Source organism: Schistocerca nitens, chromosome 4, assembly GCF_023898315.1.
Source record: "Schistocerca nitens isolate TAMUIC-IGC-003100 chromosome 4, iqSchNite1.1, whole genome shotgun sequence".
Lineage (NCBI taxonomy): Eukaryota > Metazoa > Arthropoda > Insecta > Orthoptera > Acrididae > Schistocerca > Schistocerca nitens.
In genome coordinates, this window is record NC_064617.1 from 645,194,846 (window position 1) to 645,219,011 (window position 24,166).

At 38.1% G+C, this 24,166-nt stretch overlaps 1 protein-coding gene across 1 annotated transcript in view; it reads right to left on the reverse strand.

The window, feature by feature from the left end:
- Nucleotides 1–3,950: 3,950 nt before the first annotated feature.
- Nucleotides 3,951–24,166, reverse strand: part of LOC126251772 (phosphatidylinositide phosphatase SAC2) — a 385,804-nt gene continuing 365,588 nt past the window's right edge. The window contains exons 15-16 of the mRNA XM_049952395.1: nucleotides 5,342–5,454; nucleotides 3,951–5,263 (exon numbers count right to left, since the gene is read on the reverse strand). Of these exons, the coding sequence (XP_049808352.1) occupies nucleotides 4,139–5,263; nucleotides 5,342–5,454 (1,238 nt within the window). The 3' untranslated portion in view covers nucleotides 3,951–4,138. The remainder of the gene's footprint in view (nucleotides 5,264–5,341; nucleotides 5,455–24,166) is intronic.

A 24,166-nucleotide genomic window follows, 5' to 3' on the forward strand; every position in this document is an offset into this window, starting at 1 on the left:
GGATTAACAGGAAGGTTTTCTATTGGACATAAGTGTAAAAACAATGGAAGGAATAAAGTTAACCACTTGTTGTATAATAGAGGCTTTGCAAGTAGGCAAACACCTAAATAAAAGGAACACACACACACACACACACACACACACACACACACACACACACACACACATGGTGAGTGACCATCATCACTCTGCTGTTTGCACTGGGGCCACGTGACTTTATAGTATCAGTTATAGGTGTACAATTTTTGCTAGTAGATATTTTGATAATCAAACTAAATTACACACAAGTAGATAAACTCTTAACCCCAAGTGATGTCTATACATGAAACAGAATGCACAGAAAAAGTGGAATGAATCCTCATTACATCTACACCTGAAGCAACTTATTAATGCAGGTTAATGATTTGGCAGAATAACAACAAGTGTCTAACACATAACAAACTGTTAGGCATCTATCTATAAGTTAGAGGTAGTAATGATGCCTATAATGTGCTACACTTGATAATAGTGCATCGGTACATAATTATTTACTATCAAAAACATTGATACAAAACTGGAACAAAAATTAAGAACTTATTTTTACTATAGCCATTAGTATATTTCTATGAAATGCTGCACTCCAATAGCAAAGCACATATTTAATTGGCAAATTAATTTCAATTTTTTATTTTAATTTCCTGCACAGTTTGTCACCAAATAAGGATAATAAGATATATTGCAGTTATTTATGGGGAAATGGTAAGGTATTTTGCAGTTATTCATGGGAAAATGGTAAGATATACATTGTCTATGCACACATTGTCAGAAATCACAGCAATATAAAAATTCCATACTAACATCATTATTGTTTTACAAAAACACAGAATTGTATATAGGGATTCTACTAACTACAGGCACAGTGTATCAGTAACTGACAAAAATATTGTTACTATTCTCCAACATTAAATGCATTAGGACATATGGTCTCAAAAATTGCTTCCATTTCAATAAGTGTGTGCTTCTGCAGTCATTCTGACTAAAGGAAAATATCACAATTTGTGATTCACCAGGTGAATTAAGTACAACACTAACATTCCTGCACACTTTGGAAAACTGGTGTTCTTTGTTATATTTATTATTTTCTGTCCTTTGTTTTCAATCTGTCAGCATAATTCTGCTGTCACTCATAAATCTCAGGTACATAGAATTCCAGGAAATCTCCTGGAAATTAACGAAAACTATTGGCTGAAAGCACTTAGGTACATCAACCACAGTTTCTGCTAACATACATGGTTTTCTAGTTTAAAGCTTTCAAACATTGTGTGGTAATATGAACACTGACCAGACTTTCATAGCCTCTTTACAAAGAAAATTGAGTACAAAAATACTACATATGAAATGTAATAAATTGGGATTTCATAAACACTTACTCTTATTTGAACATTATAATACACATAGAATCCAATTTAAGGTATTTTAGTTGTATCCTACAGAATTTCTTAAATAACTACAAATACTGTCACAATAGGAAACACTTGATATATGTATAGCAAGTGAAAATAATAATCAAAATTGAACACTACAAACTACATTACAAAAAGATAAAACTGCTGGAGGCAACAGATCCATCTGTAATGCAGGTTGAAATAGTGAAGTGACTGCAATAACTTACTAGAGCTAATGCATTCCTTATGATCAGTATATAAGGATGCACATGATAAAAACAGACTTAAAACCCTAAAAGTTCAAAAAACATCTGTCTATTTAAGGTATCTGTAAATCACAACAATCTACACAAGGCTTTTGGTGCATATCTGAAAAGATAAATATTTATAAATGTTCCTTAGGAATTATTCAGATATGAAATTCTCTTTCAATAAATGACACTGCACTGTACAGCCATACTGCTGTGATATACTTTTAAATAAACATCCACAATACATCACAAATAAATCACTAAAACCTTAATAGTTTCACTGTATAATGTAGGTTTTCACAGTCTTGGTCTTATTGGTTTTAGAGCATTAAGCCATGGTCTAAGGCATGTTTCTTAGACAATAGTCTAGTGCCCACAGGGCATAGAAACTATTCTTAAACCTAGGCTTAATACCCATAGAACCACTGTTACCAAGGATATATATCCTTGGATATAACCGTAAAGTGTTAATAAAGATTGTTCCAGGAGCAATGGTCAATATTCAGGACATGACAGGAACGATCATCTGAAACAAAAAAGTCTAGTACACATGGGTTCTAAAATGCAAACCTTAAGAACTATGAGCACTTGTTCAGTAAAAGAGATGTGTTTCACAATAGTGAAAATGAACAAGTGCTCATAGGTCTTAAGGTTTGCATATTCTTATTTTGGTTGAAGCTATTTCTTCCCAAAATAGTGAAAGCAAGGTGCTTGCAGTAGAAGATACCTGTTTCACAGAATCAGAGATTAAGTAGGGCTCATATCTCTTAAGGTATGCATTTCGAAGCCCATGTTTACCAGTCTTTTTTGCTTCAAATGATGGTTGCTGTCATATCACTGAATATTGACCACTACTCCCGGGACAGCCTATATATTATTAAACAAAAATTACATTACATCAAAAGGCTATTTTGCTTGGGAAAACTGTAAAATTACAAAACAAAGAATGACTGGCCAGAACTAACTTACAGGAGGTGAAATTCAATGTACTCCCAACACACATTTAAAATTAGAAAAAACCACATCTACATTTGCAAGTGTTAATTCCTTTCTCAGGGAGGAAAGAGGGACAGGTCACTCATAAGTGAGACTGAGAGGAACCCAGCTGTTTTATGAAAACAGGTGGATCCCTTAATACAACAGACTGTCTTTCCAACCTTCCCTTTCCTCCTCCCTGAGGAAGGAATTAAAAGTTCCAAACATTATGTATTGTTTTACTAATGTGACTAATGTGTGTGTGTGTGTGTGTGTGTGTGTGTGTGTGTGTGTGTGTGTGTTTTGGCATTACCTGGAATTTCACCTAATGTAAATAATTGTTGGCAAACCATTTTTCTCCTTATACTGAACATCAGTGTCATATCATCAATCAAATTACTTTTTTTTAAAATTGTGGTTTAGTTTGGTTGTTTTGTGCAATTTACAGAAAACCCAGAAGAATTAAGTAAGTATAAAAATTATCAATCTTAGTTTTTATTATAATAATGATAAGTTCTAACAATAATGAATTACAATGAAGCTTATGACAACAATACAGAGCAATCTTTAGTGATGCAGTGCATGTATAAAGCAACTGACTTAAAAGACATTACATGAAGGGTCATTCCAGCTTATGTCAACAAAAATTCTGCAAAAACACTTATATTTCAAGTCTATGACTGAAGATGAACGACACAAAAAAATGACATAAAACACTGCCTTGAAAACACACTATGAACATATAATTAAAAATGAAAGACAAACATATATTTCATTTGCAACTGTACAACAGCTTTTTCTTACTTTGTATAAATAAACATACAGTAATTATGCCTTGCATTTAAGAACTTCTGCTGTGTAATAACTCCACAGACTTTTGAAGTGAATATGTTTTTTGGGATTTAGTCTTTGAAAGATCTGCAACAAATTTGTTCAGTATTATTTATGTGTGGTTTCCATTAAATGTGACGTTATGTTCTGTAGGGATGGTAGGGTAGTGTTTTTGGAAGTGAGGATTTATTCATGCATATTGTTGAAAGGCTGACAAACACTTATCACAAATTTAAGTATTCTCTTGTGATTCTGTACATACAGAAAATGTGATTTGGTGTCCCATGCTAACAATGACAATAAATAGCAATAAATAACAATTATAAAATAGAAAACTAAAATGGATGTAAACATCACAGTAAGAGCAAAACTATTTTACAGTTGCAAGACAGTTCACTATGAATGCTAAAAATTTAATTATTAGAGAAGTGAACCACACAAACTTAATAAAAAATGATAAAGACAACATTTGTGTACATTATCTTATCACATTTTGTCCTGCCTTTGTAAAGTAAAATAAAACTAACAAAAAAACAGGAAGCAAAGTTTTCACTGACATTTACAGTGCGCACTTGAACGGCCAGCATCCAGTGTCAAAGTAATGCAGATATTACACATAAGACAATGTTCATACATGATAAGTCTCTGTGCAGTAATTTACAATGCAATGAGACGGGTTCTACAACTTTTCCATTTTTCTTGTAGCCTTTGTATTTCCTCGCAATGTTGTTCCATCACAGTGTGTCGTCCCATGCCTGAAACACCTGTAGCAGGTCCTTTTAGCTTGCGTGGATCTAAATTAGCTCCAAGATTTTGCATACCTTTGGCAATTTTTGAAAATGGTGAGAGGACAAGATCTTTTGTTACTGCCACTGGACTGGTAATTGCATTCGTGAAACCACTTCTTATGGAACGCAATGCATTTTCACTCTGTGAAGATGTAATATTGAAGCAAAGCTCCCTTTCTGAAGAACATCTCAAACTCCCAATCAAATGTCTATCACTGTCTCCAAATTTAATATTTGAAGATCTTTGGTTGATATTCTCATTTTTCTGCTTAGTAAATTCTTTGGTTTTGGTAATCTGCCCCCCATCAACTTCACCTGAAGAATGTGATAACTTTCGTGTCAGTGGAAGAGTATTTGGAGGAGTTAATTTTGCTCCAGTTGACAATTTTCTTTCTCCTTTTTGCATTTCATTTGCATTTTCTCCTGATTTCTCTGGACATGTAAATTCTAAACCATCAAATTTTTGAGGTTCTTGCCGATTAAGGGTTGTACTTGAAACTGCTGTATTCTCTATAGTTATCTCGGGTGTTGTTGAACCTGGTCTGAGAGGACTTGGGGTGAGAGAAGAATTTTTTGATGTCACATTAGCCGAATGTAGACTTGACACATCTAAACTTAAATCTGTACGAGAATGTGTCAGAATATGTCTACGAATGGATACGTTCTGAACTACCTGGGATAAAGACACACTGTCTATATGTGGTGCAGCCAAAGGAAAGAGTTCATCAGTCTGATTAAGAATGGCAATTCTTTCTGTATTTCTTGTACACATGTTTTCACTTACTCTTGTTGACATTATAATACCCACACTTGGAAGATAGGAGTCCACAGGTTTTACCTTGATTTTTGAGAAGGAAATATGTGAGTGATTTATAGGCATAACAGGTTCCTGGTGACCTGGAGCATATGTAATAGCATCATCACCTTCTTCATCACTGGAAACCTTACTGTATGACACATGCATTTCCCCTCTGCCTTGTACACCAGACATTTCCTGGAAATAAAACAAAAAAGTTATCCACAGTTCATCTATGATGTCCTAAATAAGGATTTGTTTCCCATATTTATGTACCTTCAGTTGTGTTTCATCTGAGACAATTGATTTTGCTTTCTTCGTGTTGAAACTATGGCCAATTTTATTTAACTTATTAAATTGCATAGTCATATTGGTCAGTGCCCTGGTACCTGAAATACATAACATTGGCATTAATATGACATTTGGTAATGAAAGAGGATTATTTAACAGGCCCCAAATAAAAAGTATTCACAACATCTGGTTAAAATACACCTCCCTGCAACATCTTTAACATCTCTTTATAAATTACTCTCTGAGACAGAAATCAATCACTGGTAAAAGCAATTTGCTATACTGGCATACTTCCTGATGTTATAGGCAACAAGAGAAATCACCTAGCAATGTGTGTAAGCTCAGAAAGCAAAACAAAAAGAGAAATATCAGCCCATCAGCAAGCTGCTAATGTAGTTGCTGAATAATGCACCTGAGTGATTTACCTACTTCATCAACATTTCTTGGAATCTCATCTCAAAGAACTTGTTAATGATACAGCCACATTGATTTTTATACAGATCATGTATCAACTCAGAATGAGATGCAGCAACAGGAAGTGGTGGCGTAAACAATTATCGCACTTTGCTATCTTATGGAGAAATCTTGTGGAGTATTACAGTTAAGGTTGATGTTGTTGTTGTTGTGGTCTTCAGTCCTGAGACTGGTTTGATGCAGCTCTCCATGCTACTCTATCCTGTGCAAGCTTTTTCATCTCCCAGTACCTACTGCAACCTACATCCTTCTGAATCTGCTTAGTGTATTCATCTCTTGGTCTCCCTCTACGATTTTTACCCTCCACGATGCCCTCCAATACTAAATTGGTGATCCCTTGATGCCTCAGAACATGTCCTACCAACCGATCCCTTCTTCTGGTCAAGTTGTGCCACAAACTTCTCTTCTCCCCAATCCTATTCAATACTTCCTCATTAGTTATGTGATCTATCCATCTAATCTTCAGCATTCTTCTGTAACACCACATTTCGAAAGCTTCTATTCTCTTCTTGTTCAAACTATTTATCATCCACGTTTCACATGCATACATGGCTACACTCCATACAAATACTTTCAGAAATGACTTCCTGACACTTAAATCTATACTCAATGTTAACAAATTTCTCTTCTTCAGAAACGCTTTCCTTGCCATTGCCAGTCTACATTTTATATCCTCTCTACTTCGACCATCATCAGTTATTTTGCTCCCCAAATAGCTAAACTCCTTTACTACTTTAAGTGTCTCATTTCCTAATCTAATTCCCTCAGCATCACCCGACTTACTTAGACTACATTCCATTATCCTCGTTTTGCTTTTGTTGATGTTCTTCTTATATCCTCCTTTCAAGACCCTGTCCATTCCATTCAACTGCTCTTCCAAGTCCTTTGCTGTCTCTGACAGAATTACAATGTCATCAGTGAACCTCAAAGTTTTTATTTCTTCTCCATGAATTTTAATACCTACTCCGAATTTTTCTTTTGTTTCCTTTACTGCTTGCTCAATATACAGATTGAATAACATCGGGGAGAGGCTACAACCCTGTCTCACTCCCTTCCCAACCACTGCTTCCCTTTCATACCCCTCGACTCTTGTAACTGCCATCTGGTTTCTGTACAAATTGTAAATAGCCTTTCGCTCCCTGTATTTTACCCCTGCCACCTTTAGAATTTGAAAGAGAGTATTCCAGTCAACATTGTCAAAAGCTTTCTCTAAGTCTACAAATGCTAGAAACGTAGGTTTGCCTTTCCTTAATCTTTCTTCTAAGATAAGTCATAAGGTCAGTATTGCCTCACGTGTTCCAGTGTTTCTACAGAATCCAAACTGATCTTCCCCGAGGTTGGCTTCTACTAGTTTTTCCATTCGTCTGTAAAGAATTCGTGTTAGTATTTTGCAGCTGTGACTTATTAAACTGATAGTTCGGTAATTTTCACATCTGTCAACACCTGCTTTCTTTGGGATTGGAATTACTATATTCTTCTTGAAGTCTGAGGGTATTTCGCCTGTTTCATACATCTTGCTCACCAGATGGTAGAGTTTTGTCAGGACTGGCTCTGCCAAGGCCGTCAGTAGTTCCAATGGAATGTTGTCTACTCCGGGGGCCTTGTTTCGACTCAGGTCTTTCAGTGCTCTGTCAAACTCTTCACGCAGTATCATATCTCCCATTTCATCTTCATCTACATCCTCTTCCATTTCCATAAAATTGTCCTCAAGTACATCGCCCTTGTATAGACCCTCTATATACTCCTTCCACCTTTCTGCTTTCCCTTCTTTGCTTAGAACTGGGTTTCCATCTGAGCTCTTGATATTCATACAAGTGGTTCTCTTATCTCCAAAGGTCTCTTTAATTTTCCTGTAGGCAGTATCTATCTTACCCCTAGTGAGATAGGCCTCTATATCCTTACATTTGTCCTCTAGCCATCCCTGCTTAGCCATTTTGCACTTCCTGTCGATCTCATTTTTGAGACGTTTGTATTCCTTTTTGCCTGCTTCATTTACTGCATTTTTATATTTTCTCCTTTCATCAATTAAATTCAATATTTCTTCTGTTACCCAAGGATTTCTACTAGCCCTCGTCTTTTTACCTACTTGATCCTCTGCTGCCTTCGCTACTTCATCCCTCAAAGCTACCCATTCTTCTTCTACTGTAGTTGTTTCCCCCATTCCCGTCAATTGTTCCCTTATGCTCTCCCTGAAACTCTGTACAAACTCTGGTTTAGTCAGTTTATCCAGGTCCCATCTCCTTAAATTCCCACCTTTTTGCAGTTTCTTCAGTTTTAATCTACAGTTCATAACCAATAGATTGTGGTCAGAGTCCACATCTGCCCCTGGAAATGTCTTACAATTTAAAACCTGGTTCCTAAATCTCTGTCTTACCATTATATAATATGATACCTTTTAGTATCTCCAGGGTTCTTCCATGTATACAACCTTCTTTCATGATTCTTAAACCAAGTGTTAGCTATGATTATGTTGTGCTCTGTGCAAAATTCTACCAGGCGGCTTCCTCTTTCATTTCTTAGCCCCAATCCATATTCACCTACTATGTTTCCTTCTCTCCCTTTTCCTACTACCAAATTCCAGTCACCCATGACTATTAAATTTTCGTCTCCCTTCACTATCTGAATAATTTATTTTATTTCATCAAACATTTCTTCAATTTCTTCGTCATCTGCAGAGCTAGTTGGCATACAAATTTGTAATTTCCTCCAGTAAATTATCAAAATCCTGGAATTATGGACGTTCAGTTATTACAGATGAAAACCATTGCTTATTGTATCCAAGCAACTTTCGTAGAATACATAATTGATGTTCATTGACATCTGTCTGTATACAGACACAGCTACTCAACCACTTTTAATAGACAAATAGAAACTAAATAGCATAATCATAAGCACTGTTTTGAAAATTACAGCATTTTGACCAACTACATACGTAAAGTCATGGAGAACAAAGTATTTGTCAAAATTTTTCTGCTTATTACAGATGCCAAAAATTAGGAAGCTTTCCAGTCTGTAAAAGAACCTTTAACATAAAACATGTCAATTATCTTTAATGGTGACTCTTTTAAATGTACAACATGAATGCAGCTAATCATAGAAGCATCTCTATGGCAAAATGTTTTATTCATACTATGTAGCTTCTCTGTCTTGATGGGATCTACAGAATGGGATGGATGAATGAATGAAGAAGCTCTAAGGAAAAGATGGACACAGGAGACAAAAATTTTGGCTGAACTCAGAAGTGATACCAATACAATCTTAAGTTCTGTTTAATCACAACGATGGGCTGGATGCCAATGGTGTTACTGTAGTTGTTGCTGAAAATAAATGGATAATACTTTGTGAGGTTATTATTGATACTTGATGTAGTAGCAATAGTACTAGCTTTATTCATCTGTGAATGACTTTTACAAGGGCAAATGTACATATCATGATGTCTAAAACCAACTCATCAAATACCTGGCTGAAAGCGATAGAGAAACTCGGAGAACATATTTAGCAAATTTATAGGTAATGTTACGGTAGTTTCAGTTTGCTGGCTGTACACTGGGTGTCCACATGATTAAACCAGGGATGGAAATTCTTTGGATAGTGTACCAAACATCTCATTTGGTAATTACTTTGAGTGAACACCTTAGAACTGTTGTTGTTGTTGTTGTTGTGGTAGTCTTCAGTCCCGAGACTGATTTTGATGCAGCTCTCCATGCTACTCTATCTTGTGCAAGCTTCTTCATCTCCCAGTACCTACCACAACCTACAACCTTCTGAATCTGCTTAGTGTATTTATCTCTTTGTCTCCCTTTACGATTTTTACCCTCCACGCTGCCCTCCAATACTAAATTGGTGATCCCTTGATGCCTCAGAACATGTCCTACCAACCGATCCCTTCTTCTAGTCAAGTTGTGCCACAAACTTCTCTTCTCCCCAATCCTATTTAATACTTCCTCATTAGTTACGTGATCTACCCACCTTATCTTCAGCATTCTTCTGTGGCACCACATTTCAAAAGCTTCTATTCTCTTCTTGTCTAAACTGTTTATCTTCCACGTTTCACTTCCATACATGGCTACACTCCATACAATTACTTTCAGAAATGACTTCCTGACACTTAAATCTATACTCGATGTTAACAAATTTCTCTTCTTCAGAAACGCATTCCTTGCCATTGCCAGTCTACACTTTATATCCTCTCTACTACGACCATCATCAGTTAGTTTACTCCCCAAATAGCAAAACTCCTTTACTACTTTAAGTGTCTCATTTCCTAATCTAACTCCCTCAGCATCACACGACTTAATTCGGCTGCATTCCATTATCCTCGTTTTGCTTTTGTTGATGTTCATCTTATATCCTCTTTTCAAGACACTATCCATTCCGTTCAACTGCTCTTCCAAGTCCTTTGCTGTCTCCGACAGAATTACAATGTCATTGGAGAACCTCAAAGTTTTTATTTCTTCTACATGGATTTTAATACCTACTCCGAATTTTTCTTTTGTTTCTTTCACTGCTTGCTCAATATACAGATTGAATAACATTGGGGAGAGGCTACAACCCTGTCTCACCCCTTTCCCAACCACTGCTTCCCTTTTATGTCCCTCGACTCTTATAACTGCCATCTGATTTCTGTACAAATTGTAAATAGCCTTTTCCTCCGTGTATTTTACCCCTGCCACCTTCAGAATTTGAAAGAGAGTATTCCAGTCAACATTGTCAAAAGCTTTCTCTAAGTCTACAAATGCTAGAAACATAGGTTTGCCCTTTCTTAATCTAGCTTCTAGTCGTAGGGTCAGTATTGCCACATGTGTTCCAGCATTTCTACGGAATCCAAACTGATCTTCCCCGATGTCGGCTTCTACTAGTTTTTCCATTCGTCTGTAAAGAATGTGTGTTAGTATTTTGCAGCTGTGACTTATTAAACTGATAGTTCGGTAATTTTCACACCTGTCAACACCTGCTTTCTTTGGAATTGGAATTATTATATTCTTCTTGAAGTCTGAGGGTATTTCGCCTGTTTCATACATCTCGCTCACCAGATGGTAGAGTTTTGTCAGGACTGGCTCTGCCAAGGCCGTCAGTAGTTCCAATGGAATGTTGTCTACTCCGGGGGCCTTGTTTCGACTCAGGTCTTTCAGTGCTCTGTCAAACTCTTCACGCAGTATCATATCTCCCATTTCATCTTCATCTACATCCTCTTCCATTTCCATAATATTGTCCTCAAGGACATTGCCCTTGTATAGACCCTCTATATACTCCTTCCACCATTCTGCTTTCCCTTCTTTGCTTAGAACTGGGCTTCCATCTGAGCTCTTGATATTCATACAAGTGGTTCTCTTATCTCCAAAGGTCTCTTTAATTTTAACTATATATGACGGTAGTATCTGTTCCCGAAAGAACAGTTAGCGTGGATGACCATGCAGCTTTGCTAGAAATGAAATGATAATTAAATGGACACCCTAGCTGCAAACAGGCGTTGATGTACTTCATTGGGGACATGTTGAAAATGTGTGCCCTGACCAGGACTCAAACCCGGGATCGCCTGCTTACATGGCAGACGCTCTATCCATCTGAGCCACCGCGGGCACAGAGGACAGCGCGTCTGCAGGGACTTATCCCTTGCACGCTCCCCGTGAGATACACATTCCCTACATGTCCACACCACTACATTCGTAGTGCGCCTAATAGATGTTTGCCCATCATACTCATTTGATTTTCCTGTAGGCAGTATCTATCTTACCCCTAGTGAGATAAGCCTCTACATCATTACATTTGTCCGCTAGCCATCCCTGGTTAGCCATTTTGCACTTCCTGTCAATCTTATTTTTGAGACATTTGTATTCCTTTTTGCTTGCTTCATTTACTGCATTTTTATATTTTCTCCTTTCATCAATTAAATTCAATATATCTTCTGTTACCCAAGGATTTCTACTAGCCCTCGTCTTTTTACCTACTTGATCCTCTGCTGCCTTCACTACTTCATCCCTCAGAGCTACCCATTCTTCTTTTACTGTATTTCTTTCCCCCATTCCTGACAATTGTTCTCTTATGCTCTCCCTGAAACTCTGTACAGCCTCTGGTTCTTTCAGTTTATCCAGGTCCCATCTCCTTAAATTCCCACCTTTTTGCAGTTTCTTCAGTTTAAATCTACAGTTCATAACCAATAGAGTATGGTCAGAGTCCACATCTGCCCCTCTGGAAATGTCTTACAATTTAAAACCTGGTTCCTAAATCTCTGTCTTACCATTATATAATCTATCTGAAACCTTTTAGTATCTCCAGGGTTCTTCTATGTATGCAACCTTCTTTCATGATTCTTGAACCAAGTCTTAGCTATGATTAAGTTGTGCTCTGTGCAAAATTCTACCAGGCGGCTTCCTCTTTCATTTCTTAGCCCCAATCCATATTCACCTACTATGTTTCCTTCTCTCCCTTTTCCTACTACCGAATTCCAGTCACCCATGACTATTAAATTTCTGCCACCCTTCACTATCTGAATAATTTCTTTTATTTCATCATACATTTCTTCAATTTCTTCGTCATCTGCAGAGCTAGTTGGCATATAAACTTGTACTACTGTAGTAGGTGTGGGCTTCGTATCTATCTTTGCCACAATAATGCGTTCACAATGCTGTTTGTAGTAGCTTACCCGCATTCCTATTTTCCTATTCATTATCAAACCTACTCCTGCATGACCCCTATTTGATTTTGTGTTTATAACCGTGTATTCACCTGACCAGAAGTCTTGTTCCTCCTTCCACCGAACTTCACTAATCCCCACTATATCTATCCTTAACCTATCCATTTCCCTTTTTAAATTTTCTGACCTACCTGCCCGATTAAGTGATCTGACATTCCACGCTCCGATCCGTAGAACGTCAGTTTTCTTTCTCCTGATAACGTTGTCTCCTGAGTAGTACTCGCCCGGAGATCCGAATGTGGGACTATTTTACCTCCGGAATATTTTACCCAAGAGGATGCCATCATCATTTAACCATACAGTAAAGCTGCATGCCCTCGGGAAAAATTAAGGCCGTAGTTTCCCCTTGCTTTCATCTGTTCGCAGTACCAGCACAGCGAGGCTGTTTTGGTTAGTGTTGCAAGGCCAGATCAGTTAATCATCCAGACTGTTGCCCTTGCAACTACTGAAAAGGCTGCTGCCTCTCTTCAGGAACCACACGTTTGTCTGGCCTCTCAACAGATACCCCTCCGTTGTGGTTGCACCTACGGTGCAGGTATCTGTATCGCTGAGGCATGCAAGCCTCCCTACCAACGGCAAGGTCCATGGTTCATGGGGGGGCCTTAGAACTAATGGTGACAAATCAGTACAAAATTTTTGATTTAGTTAACATAGAGAATCGAATGGACGACATAAAGCTGTTATGGCATCAGTGACAACAGATGTTAAAAGAAATAACTAACAAGGGTATGAAAACATAGCTACATACATTTTTCATCCTTAAAATCAGGAATTTTTCCTTTTGAACATTGCCTTACACAACTAAGAAATCATGCAGTTTATTATTAATATTTTGGCTCACAAGTCCACGTTTTGCATATTGTATTATGTATTAGAACATATACATAGTTTTTGTGTGTGTGTATATATATATATATATATATATATATATATATATATATATATGCAAGAATGTGTATGATATACCACATGCGAAAAGCTCTGAGTTTGTTTCAGTACTGGAATTGATACTGAACTATCCACATATACAATGCGTTGTATAAATTCATCTAATAAATGAACACTGTTATTTAATCCTGTGAACTATTATTTAAAGTACACTAAAAAGAATAACAATAATAAGCAATAGACTTACAGGCAAGACCCTACACAATTTACTACAATTTACTACAATTTTGCCACCTAGTGAACCCTCGCAATAACACATTAAATGTCTATGACTGTTACATCACAGAAATTTGACCTCATTGGAAGGAGAGAAGATTACATTTTATGTCCTGTCAATGTAGAGGTCATTGGTGATAAGCATTAGCTCAGAAAGGGGAAGGATAAAGCAAGGTATTGGTAACAGATGTTCTCATTGCACACAACACAGTGTAACCTTAGCAGCATGATGCAATTTGCACAATGTGCTATAATACATTGTATCTTGATGAGGTGTCATGTTACATGCCCAAGGCAATGTAGAGTTCAGCTCACACATGGAGAAGAAACATTTGCTGAGAGTTTTTAAATTTTCCTGGTAAACTGAAGGTTCAAATAAATTTTGAGCTTGCAGCTGGTTGCCATTTACTATATTCCACAATATTTCAAATGGAAATCTTCCTGTCATTCTCAGGTGAACCACTCAAAGCTAATAAAGGCTTCCTCCATTCTGCACTTGACTGATGCGCTGTTTTCCAAGCATGCATTAAGGTAATGGTGACAGAGAAATTACACTACCTGATGCGCGGCACCCTCACTGGAGAAACTGTGGGTCTCAGCTGTCCTTAAGGGTTGACAATTGTCACAGCCATCGGTGTGCTCTATCATCCCCAATTTGAGCAAATCTTGGGAATGACTGTGTTCCATGCACTATCCAGCTGGTATCATTGTTCATCTGATTTTCCACTGGACATATTTGCAAATAATCTAGTCCCAAAAATATGTTGACGTGGCCAAAATTATTGTTTCATCATACTGCATTGAATGACTAGTGGAGATTCAACAACAGAAGAATTTCTTAGCTGCAAAAGGTGCATGCAGCATTGTGACATCCAGTGCAGCATTCTTCCATGGTGTATATGATCTGGTCTATGTAAGCCACATCATATTGACAAAGTATCTGGGGAATTCCATCGTTCTGTAATAACAAACGTTTCATTGAACCTAGAAGGACTGTAAGCCTAATTGTGGATAGAAAGCCATTTTCACTAGAAATTCTCAGAGAATGCTGACTTTCTTCGACAAAATATAACCAAAAACGTGAAGAAAAGCTGGAGATTTTGTCAGTGTACTCCCCTCCTTATGCACATTCTGGTTTTTTTATTTAACTGTCAGTGCCCTGTTAATCTTCTTGGTAGAATATAAGTTTTTCCCAAATGATGTCTTCAGAAGGATGAAATCTTTAGAGAAACCATCTGGTTCTGATGCTATGTGAGCTCTGTGTGCAAGTGATTTAAGCACATTTATAGTTTGCAACAGATGACGACAACTCTACCACTGTAAATACAAATCAGTATGACAAGGTTTATGGTAAACTGAATGCCTCAGAGAACCGGCATTCTTCTATTAACCAGCAAAGGCAGACAATTTTTTATGGAACTGCGGCAATGTATAAAGTCTATTAATTTATGTTCTTCATGAGGCCATACTTTGAACGTATTGTCCACATACCTCCAAAATTAATCGTCTAAAGAGTCACTGATTCCAGTGCTGTCCCCTCAAAATCCTGCATAAATAAGTAGGCCACCAGGAGAAACTGTGGGCTACTGATGGTGATGCCATCAGCCTACTCCAGATGTTGTTGATCCAGCATACGATATGTTAAAAAAGAGCAAGTCGAAACAAAGGGGTGATATCCACCTGAAACTTGTCATCACCCATTGCTAACTATGAATGTTCTTACAGCACTTGCACACAGAGCTCACACAGTCTCAGATCCAGATAATTTGTGTAAAGAGCTCACCTATCTAAACACTGTGTTCAGGCAAACCTGGTATTCTACTCAGAAAAATAATTAAAAAGTGGCTAAAGAGGAGAGCATACTGCAAAAAGTCTCTAGCTTTTCTTCCCTCCATTGACAGTATCACATACAAGGTAGCCAGAATCTTCTGAAAATTTCAGATGAAAGTGGTTTTCCACTCACCATTAATATTACACACCATCTAGATTCAGTGAAGGATGATTTGCTGTTGTGGAAGGATGGACAAAATATGTCATTTGGCTTACGTAGGCGAGATCACAAAAACCACAGAAGACCGCTGGCTGTGGTAGGCGGCTCATCTCCTCCATATGAATATTGAACCCAGATCCACTGGAGTTGGGAATCTGTGATACCACACCCAAATGGTATTACACAGAATCCAGAAGCAGCCTCTGAGGCTACATTTTTCATTAATTCACGAGTGAAAAAATTTGGATACCAGAAGATGATTTCATTAAAACTAATTCTTTGCAAGATAAAAGCCTGACTAAATGCACAAGTTGGCAGTAAAAATTTGACAGTTAGACAAGCTAACATCCCAGAGTGATCCACCTACAACTTGCTACGAAGGACTTTTTAGGTTAATCATTAAAAGCAGCACCACTCTCATCAGTCAAACATATTACTTGGGGAAGGAGGTTACAAATAGGACCTGAGGAAAGCAGTTGCTTTTACCATTTAGCTCATCTTCAACATACAGTGTAACTGTACCCTTTGAGTTTAATTTGTTGCACATGTGTTCAGAGTCTAATAGTTCACTCTAATATGGGGCTATTTTACTAGTGAGGGTTTTCTTGGTCAATGGGAACTTATGGTTTTCTCAACCAAACTCGACTCCATGCCTTCCTCAAAAGTGTCCTCATCAGATACAAGCAGCTTCCAAAGGTCTGATGGTTTCTGAAGTTTCCTTTTCCAATAGCTAATTTTTAATTTTGTGTTACTGCTTTTGTGTGTGTGTGTGTGTGTGTGTGATTACACACTGTTGCTGATGCATGCCTAGAGTTTATGGTAACTGACAACTGACAGCCTCCAGCACAAGTATTCTTGGTTCACCACACTTGCACCCAGCTAAGACTAGCTGATTTCTCTTAAGTGTGTTTAAATATCATATATGTTTCCTATTCTCTTCACTTAATCTTTACTTAAATGCAACCTATCTTCCATAACACCATACATGTTGCAGTCTGATGTCCTCTTTGTAATAACAATTATTACAGGATAATGGGAAAAATACGAAAAGATATCTTTCAACACACACTTAAGAAAAATAAGTATACAGTTTTTATTGTTTTCTAATTTTCCATTTATTTTCTCTCCATTGTTGCTCTTCCATGCCTTTAGCTTCAGTTTCAAAAAGAATATTGCATTGTAAACAACATGTTAAGTATAAACAAGTAACATAAGTGTGGCTCAGGGTGGCTTCAATTTGCTAAATATTAATTTATTAACTATTTATGTAGCAAAAAATTATAAAGTAAACACTAAATCTAAATGTAAACACCACTGAAGGATTAGGCCTTAGGCCTGTTATGATTGATCAAGGCCTGTTCCGATTGGCCAACTGCTGCCTACATGGCAGTATGAGGAGTAATCTATGATCATGGGATGTGATATGCACATTGCCAATCTCTCCAGCCGTTATTGCCAGTAGATAAATCCTGATGACGATGTAGTTTCCTTATTCAAGTAGCTCCTCATCTGGTATCACAAGATTGAGTGAACGAAACATTAAACAATATAGACAGTAGGGTGCGCATAGCAACACACACATAACTCAACAAAAGTAAGAACACAGTTAGCCATAGATTCTAACTTCCAATACCAGAATCAGTCCCAGTGGAAATTTTTAGTCCAAAGTCACTACTCAAATGATATCGTTGTGACTTTGTCTGTGTCTTTGTCACCATTTCACAAAGGATATGATTTGTTGAGATATGTTCCATAATTATTTTGCCAGTCTCCTCTCAAACAACATTATATTTGGTGTCAATGAGTGTGGTGTGATCCTTATATCCACTTGTTTCTGAAAAACTACTTACATCTTTGTTGTCATAAAAATGTTTAGAATGGCTGACACAGGGAATCAAAGCTTTTTTAAGTATTAGTCAGCAACCTTTTGAAGAGTGTTAGTTACCTGTTTCATTAATATTTACATAAATGTTCTTCATACCTTAGTTAAGATGGTGTGTGCACATTTATTAAATACTTTTTAAGAACAGCATTCTGTGGTCTGATTTTTGCTTTCTGAAAGTATATAACCACCTGACAAATTATCTTGGATGAACGCACAATAAAACTGTATTTGGTTGAACAGTGTGAGTTTTTACACGTGTGCAAAAGGTTTAAATGTGACTACTAAAGAATAAATGACAAATGCCACTCTGGGTGGCTGGTAGCAGCATCAATATCAGTTTTGCAATCTCATACTGATTGAGTATTCAAAAAAACCTACAGTTTACGGTTGAACAAACTGCTGATGCCACGTAAGTGTTGGCACTACTCATTCCATCATTCAAAACAAACAGCTTCTTAATACTGTGCAAGATGAGGTTCTGAAGAGCTTACTATTCATCATCAAGAACAGATACTTTGTGTTTCTACTGAGCTTTAAATTAATTTCAGTAGTAAAGGGGATGCATTTTTGGACAGGTTTTTAACATGTGATGGAACTTTGATACATAATTTAAAGTTAGAGTCTGAGTGCCAAAGCACATAGTGGAAACAACATAAATCACTTATCTTATACTAGGAAAAGGATAGTTGCTACTCACCACATAGCAGAGATACTTAGTTGCAGATACGCACAACAAAAAGACTGTCAGAAAGTGAGCTTTCAGCCAACAAGACCTTCGTCGAAAGTAGACAAAACACACACACACACACACACACACACACACACACACACACACACACACACACACAAAGACCTTCGTCGAAAGTAGACAAAACACACACACACACACACACACACAGTCTCTGGCAGCGAAGGCTGACTGTGAGCAGCAGCTCATGATGGGGGAAGCAACTGGGTGGTGGGGATTAGGAGGAGGCTGGGGCGGAGAGCGGAGGAATACCAGGGTAGAGCTGGGCTTGTGGAGCATACAGGGATGGGGTGGAGAGAGGGTAGGGCAATTAGCCACAGTCGAGAGATTAGACAGAGGGGGGGAGGGGGAAGTGGCGTGAGTTGTAGCAGAAAAGGAGAGAAGTAAAAAGACTGAGGGTGCGTCGTTGGAACAGAGGTATGTGTAGTGTTGGAATGGGAACAGGCAGGCGCTAGATGGGTAAGGACATTGACTAATGAAAGTTGAGCCCAGGAGGGTTATGGATCAGGAATTTTATAGGGATGGACGATGGTATTGTGTAGGTTCGGAGGGCACTGGAATACCACTTTGGGAAGGGTTGGAAGAATAATGGGAAGGACATTCCTCATTTCAGGGCTCAACGAGAGGTAGCTGAAACCCTGATGGAGAATGTGATTCATTTGTTTTAGAACCGGGTGGTAGTGAGTCATGAGGGAAATGATCCTCTGTGGCCAGACAGTGGGACTTTGGGAAGTGGTGGGTGACTGGAGAGATAAGGCATGGGAAATCTTTTTATGTATGAGGTTGGGAAGGTGATGATGGTCTGTGAAGGCCTCAGTGAGACTTTCGGAATATTTTTAAAAGGACCGCTTGTCACTACAGATACGACAGCAAAGGGTGTCTAAGCTGCATGGAAGGGACTTCTTGGTATGGAATGAGTGGCAGGGTGGCAGCTGTCAAAGTGGAGATATTGCTGGCGGTTGGTAGGTTTGATATGGGCAGCCTTGCAATCCCTAATTCCTGGAGCCCGTATCAAATATTGAAACTCTTGCCCTCGAGGGACTACAGCAACATCCACAGTGCTGCCTCAAAAAAACGCTCCACCCTGTTCACTTCCTACTCCCGCCTTGGGCTACCACTATCAACCACTGCTACAAAAGCATCCAAACCTCCCCCACATCCCCTCATAGCTGACAAACCCTTTCTTGCAAACCTACTACATTTATCATACCCTTGGAAACTCCCTACCATCACCATATAGAATCCAAGACCTAAACACACCTGAAACACAGTGATGAAACTTCCCTCCAAAATCCTTTGTCCCACAGAAGTTTCAGATGTTTCCAAAGGCCTCACCTTTTCCCGCACTGCCAAATTCAATCAAGCAGGACTTGTTAAAGACCTTCTCTCCTTCTCCCAGTCCATACAGTGGAAACACTTTCTTGCCACCAACCCTACCAATCAGACTCAACCAGAGACCCAGCCTCCTCCTTACTCCTGCCAACTTGGCAACCTTTTCGATCATAAGCTGCTGCTCACAGTCTGGCTTCAGCTTCCAGAGACTTTGGCAGTTTGTTTGTTTGTTTGTTTGTGTGTGTGTGTGTGTGTGTGTGTGTGTGTGTGTGTGTGTGTGTGTGTGTGTGTGTGTGTGTCATTTGCATGAGTGTGTATGTATATGTTGCCTACTTTCAACGAAGGCCTTGTTGGTTAAAAGCTCACTTTCTGACACACTACCTATGACTCAGCATCTCCACTATAAGGTGGATAGAAATTATCCTTTTCATAATATTTTTAGAATCTATCCTGGATTTGGCATTGTTTGAATCACTTATCTATAAGACATTGGCTGGTGAGGTTATATTAACCGTATTTTGGAGTGCCCATGGTCTGATTTTCTATGATTTGTTGGAGGATGCGAGCTAACATCCCAAAGATGTTCGGGCTCACAAGCAGTTCCTCTTCATTGAAATGTCTTGGCTCAAACTCGTTCAGCGGCTGAACCGCATGTGTCACATTACATGCCCTAAATTATACACTTGTGAGCCTTTGGTTAAATTGTCTGGCTGATGGCAAGTTTGCAAAATACAAAGTTAATGTAACATATAATAACAGTAATAATAATAACGGGAACTAAATTAATGACCCATAAATGATGTAGGCCACACAGTTGTGATTTGGTTAGAATAACGTTTATTCAGAAAGAAAACTAATAGCAAAAGTGGTCGTATTTAGAATTACTATTACACTCAAGTGCATATCCATTTGACACAGTTCGATCATTCACAATCTCATTGTGAAACCCAAGTCCGATTCTCCACCTCTGAACCATCCACTTTTGCGTCTGCACCAGCACTGTCCCTCCGCCCGTCCCTGGCCAAGTTTCCCGTACACCGAATATCCTCACTCAACTGACTAGGGCAGTCTGAAGCTGTCCATCTGATTGGTTACAGCTTATTCTACATTATTTTACATTTTAACATATTTAAATAATCAAAGCTTGTCCACTTTTATGTTCTAAATAAAGTAACAATAATATCCATTAAATAATAAACGTTAAATTTTTCTACATAAAACCAATACAATTTCCTTCTAACTTTGAATGTTATGGCCACTAGCCTTGCACCAATGTGCTTTCTGATAAATAAATAAAGAACAAAAGTAAGTATTATGCACTAAACTTTACAACAAATATGCCATTATCTAATGATTCAATAAGGTGTCATACTGTCATCGTTCCATGTGTCTTGTGTGGAGGAAATGATGATCTGATGCTTAACTGAAAATACTGATAATTTAAATTTACTATACCTTTTAAACAAATGAAGTTACAGAGTTGATATTTACAACATTTGTCATTTTATTGATGCACTTCTATATGAAATTTCAATCGTTAAGATCGACTAAAGCATTCAGATTTTAGCATTCAGGTCTTTTTTACAAAACTTGTGAATTTCACTTAACAGTAAATCCTAAACTGTTATAGATATGATCAATATTCAAGTTTTATTGGGACCACCATGAAAATTTATGAAGGATGGTGATTAAAATTACTGTGGCTTCATTCCCTGCATTACTACAGAATTAAATAGTTTCCATAAATGTTTCCCTTTATGGCCGATCTTAGGTCCGCCATATTTAACACTGCTAGGTCTTCCTGGCCACAAACGCCATCTACTGGGTTTCCCCACGACATAGGCCCTCTTCTATCTCACTTGCACATTACAGCGCTTAGGCCTCAATAGACAATAGATGCCTGTGAGTTTCTCCACCTTGTGGTGAATCTGCGTCCTTTGTGGCACACGGTCCTGGACGACAGGGTTCATTTCACAATTCCTGTAGGCTGACTCTTTCAGTCATATATTTAAATAAGAGCGCAACGCTCGTTAACTCACAAGGAGCACTATCAACATCCAATACTACTCAGGTATGATTGAACAAAGTCAATATTCTGCTGGAAGGGAAACAGCTGGGATGGCAGATAAATGGTGTGTTTCTTCTTCAAGACAATGCTTGTCCTCCTATGGCACCACTGATACTGGAAACTATTGGCAGAATGGGTTGGGAGCATTTGTTTTTCAATTTCTTCACATTTTTACTCCAGCCATTTCACCTTAGCTTCCTTGCAATTCCTATTTATTTCATTCCTAACTCACTTATATTTCTGTAAGCCTGAATTTCCTTGAACTTTTATACTTCCCTCTTTCAATCAATCAAGTTAAGTATTTCTTCTGTTATCCAAGGTTTCTTCACAATAACCTTCCTTGTACCTACATTTTTCTTTTCCAACTTCTGTGATTGCGCTTTGTAGATATGTCCATTCCTCTTTAACTGCATTGCTCACTGTGGTATTTATTATTACAGTGTTGTAACCTTGGAATATTTAAAGTGTATCTCATTATTTCATAGTACTGCAGTATCCCACTTCTTCACACATTAATTCTTCTGGACGAGTCTCTTAATCCTCCATCACACCCAATTCTGAGACACCAGTGTTTGGGAGCAATGAGCCTGACAGGCATAGATTTTGAAATCACCTATTATCTCATACTTTCAACTTTAGCGCCCTAAATGTAATCAGTGTTTTTCATTGGAATATACACAAACAGAACAAATGAAAATGGATGCTGAAAAATCCTATATAAAGGAATAAAATTTTGACACCACCACCAAACTGCTACAATTTTCAGTACATAAATTGTATTAAATAGTCAATGTATGCAAAAAAATCCAATTTTAAGTCATTATTTTGGTGCTGATATCTTTCACACTCACTCAGAATTACCAGAAGCAACACGTTACCACACAGAGAAGCAAAGTTGTCAGACCCTATTTCATCAATCAATTTGAGTATTTCTTCTGTTATCCAAGGTTTCTTCGCAATAACTTTTTTTGTACCTACATTTTTCTTTCCAACTTCTGTGATTGCACTTTTTAGATATGTCCATTCCTCTTTAACTGCATTACTCACTGCGGTATTTATGATCACAGTGTTGTAGCCTTGGAAGATTTCAAGTGTATCTCATTGTTTCTTAGTACTTCAGTATCCCACTTCCTTACACATTAATTCTTCTGGACAAGTCTCTTAATCCTCCATCACGCACTATTCTGGGGCACCAGTGTTCGGGTGCAATGAGCTTGACAGGCTATATAAAGGAATAAAATTTTGACACCACTACCTAACAGCTACAGTTTTCAGTACATAAATTCTATTAAATAGTAAATGTATGAAAAAAAAAGAGTCACTATTTTGGTGCCAACGTCTTTCACACTCACTCAGAATTACCAGAAGAAACACGCTGTGTTGGCAGACTACATTTCCATGGCAAAAGCAGATCTCATTGTGGCAGGTTTTACATTCATTGTTTGACATCATTATGTGACCCACTTAGTAGTGAAGGAAGTGCACTGTCTTTTGAAATGTAGGGGAGGTGGGAGGTGGTGATTTCTCTCTGTATGCTGCGTGATAAATCTTTTGAGTCGGCTTTGCAAGCTGAGTGGGATTCCAATTTTTTCATACTACTTGGTGTAGCTCTCCAAGAACAAGTTAATGTGCCAGAAATTTTAACTACGTTCCTCCACACAGGTTCTCCAATTGCTTTTGAAGGTAAACAACCTGGGAGTTGATACAACCTCGTTGAATAATGCGAAAAAAATGATCATTGGCCAGAGCTTTGTGTTTTGGTTCACACTGTAAGTAGCACACATTTCATCTGCTTTCAACACCACCTTTTGATGAACTGTAGAAAGTGACTATTTGTGGTTAATTTTTTTACTCCACATTTGGGATCAGTGAACTGTCACAACCAAATGAAGACGCAAAAGGGTGTATAATTATGTGTTACTTACAGTTGTTCAAAGCAGAAATCTGGCAGAAAAATACATAAAGGCTTATTATATGTTAGGTGAATATTTTAGAGACTTTGACATGTTAAGCCACAATACTCAGAAGTGGCAGCAGTCGAACAAGGAGGGTGTGACCAGTGGAGTTTGTGCAGCAGCAGTCAGCACTTCGACAGATCAACAACCGAGCAGGTGGGCAATGTTTCCAAGGAGAACAATGACCAGCCCTGTTCACACATCAGTGGTCAATGCTTCAGAAACTGTCATCATACTGAACACATGTGCGTGACTTATCTGGTACTGCGGAGGAGGACGACAGAGCAATTCCCGACCACACAAGTGTAGAGGAAAAACAAGGAAAGCTGGCACATGTGTTGACACTGGTCACATTTCTGCCCAATGTGAGAAGTATAGATCAATGACTGAAAACTCAGTTGCCGCCCTATAAACTTTACAACATTGGCAAAAATACCGAATAAATACCTCTGACAAACGGGCATGGGGTGGTCCTTTGAGGGGAGAAAGAAGTCATGAAG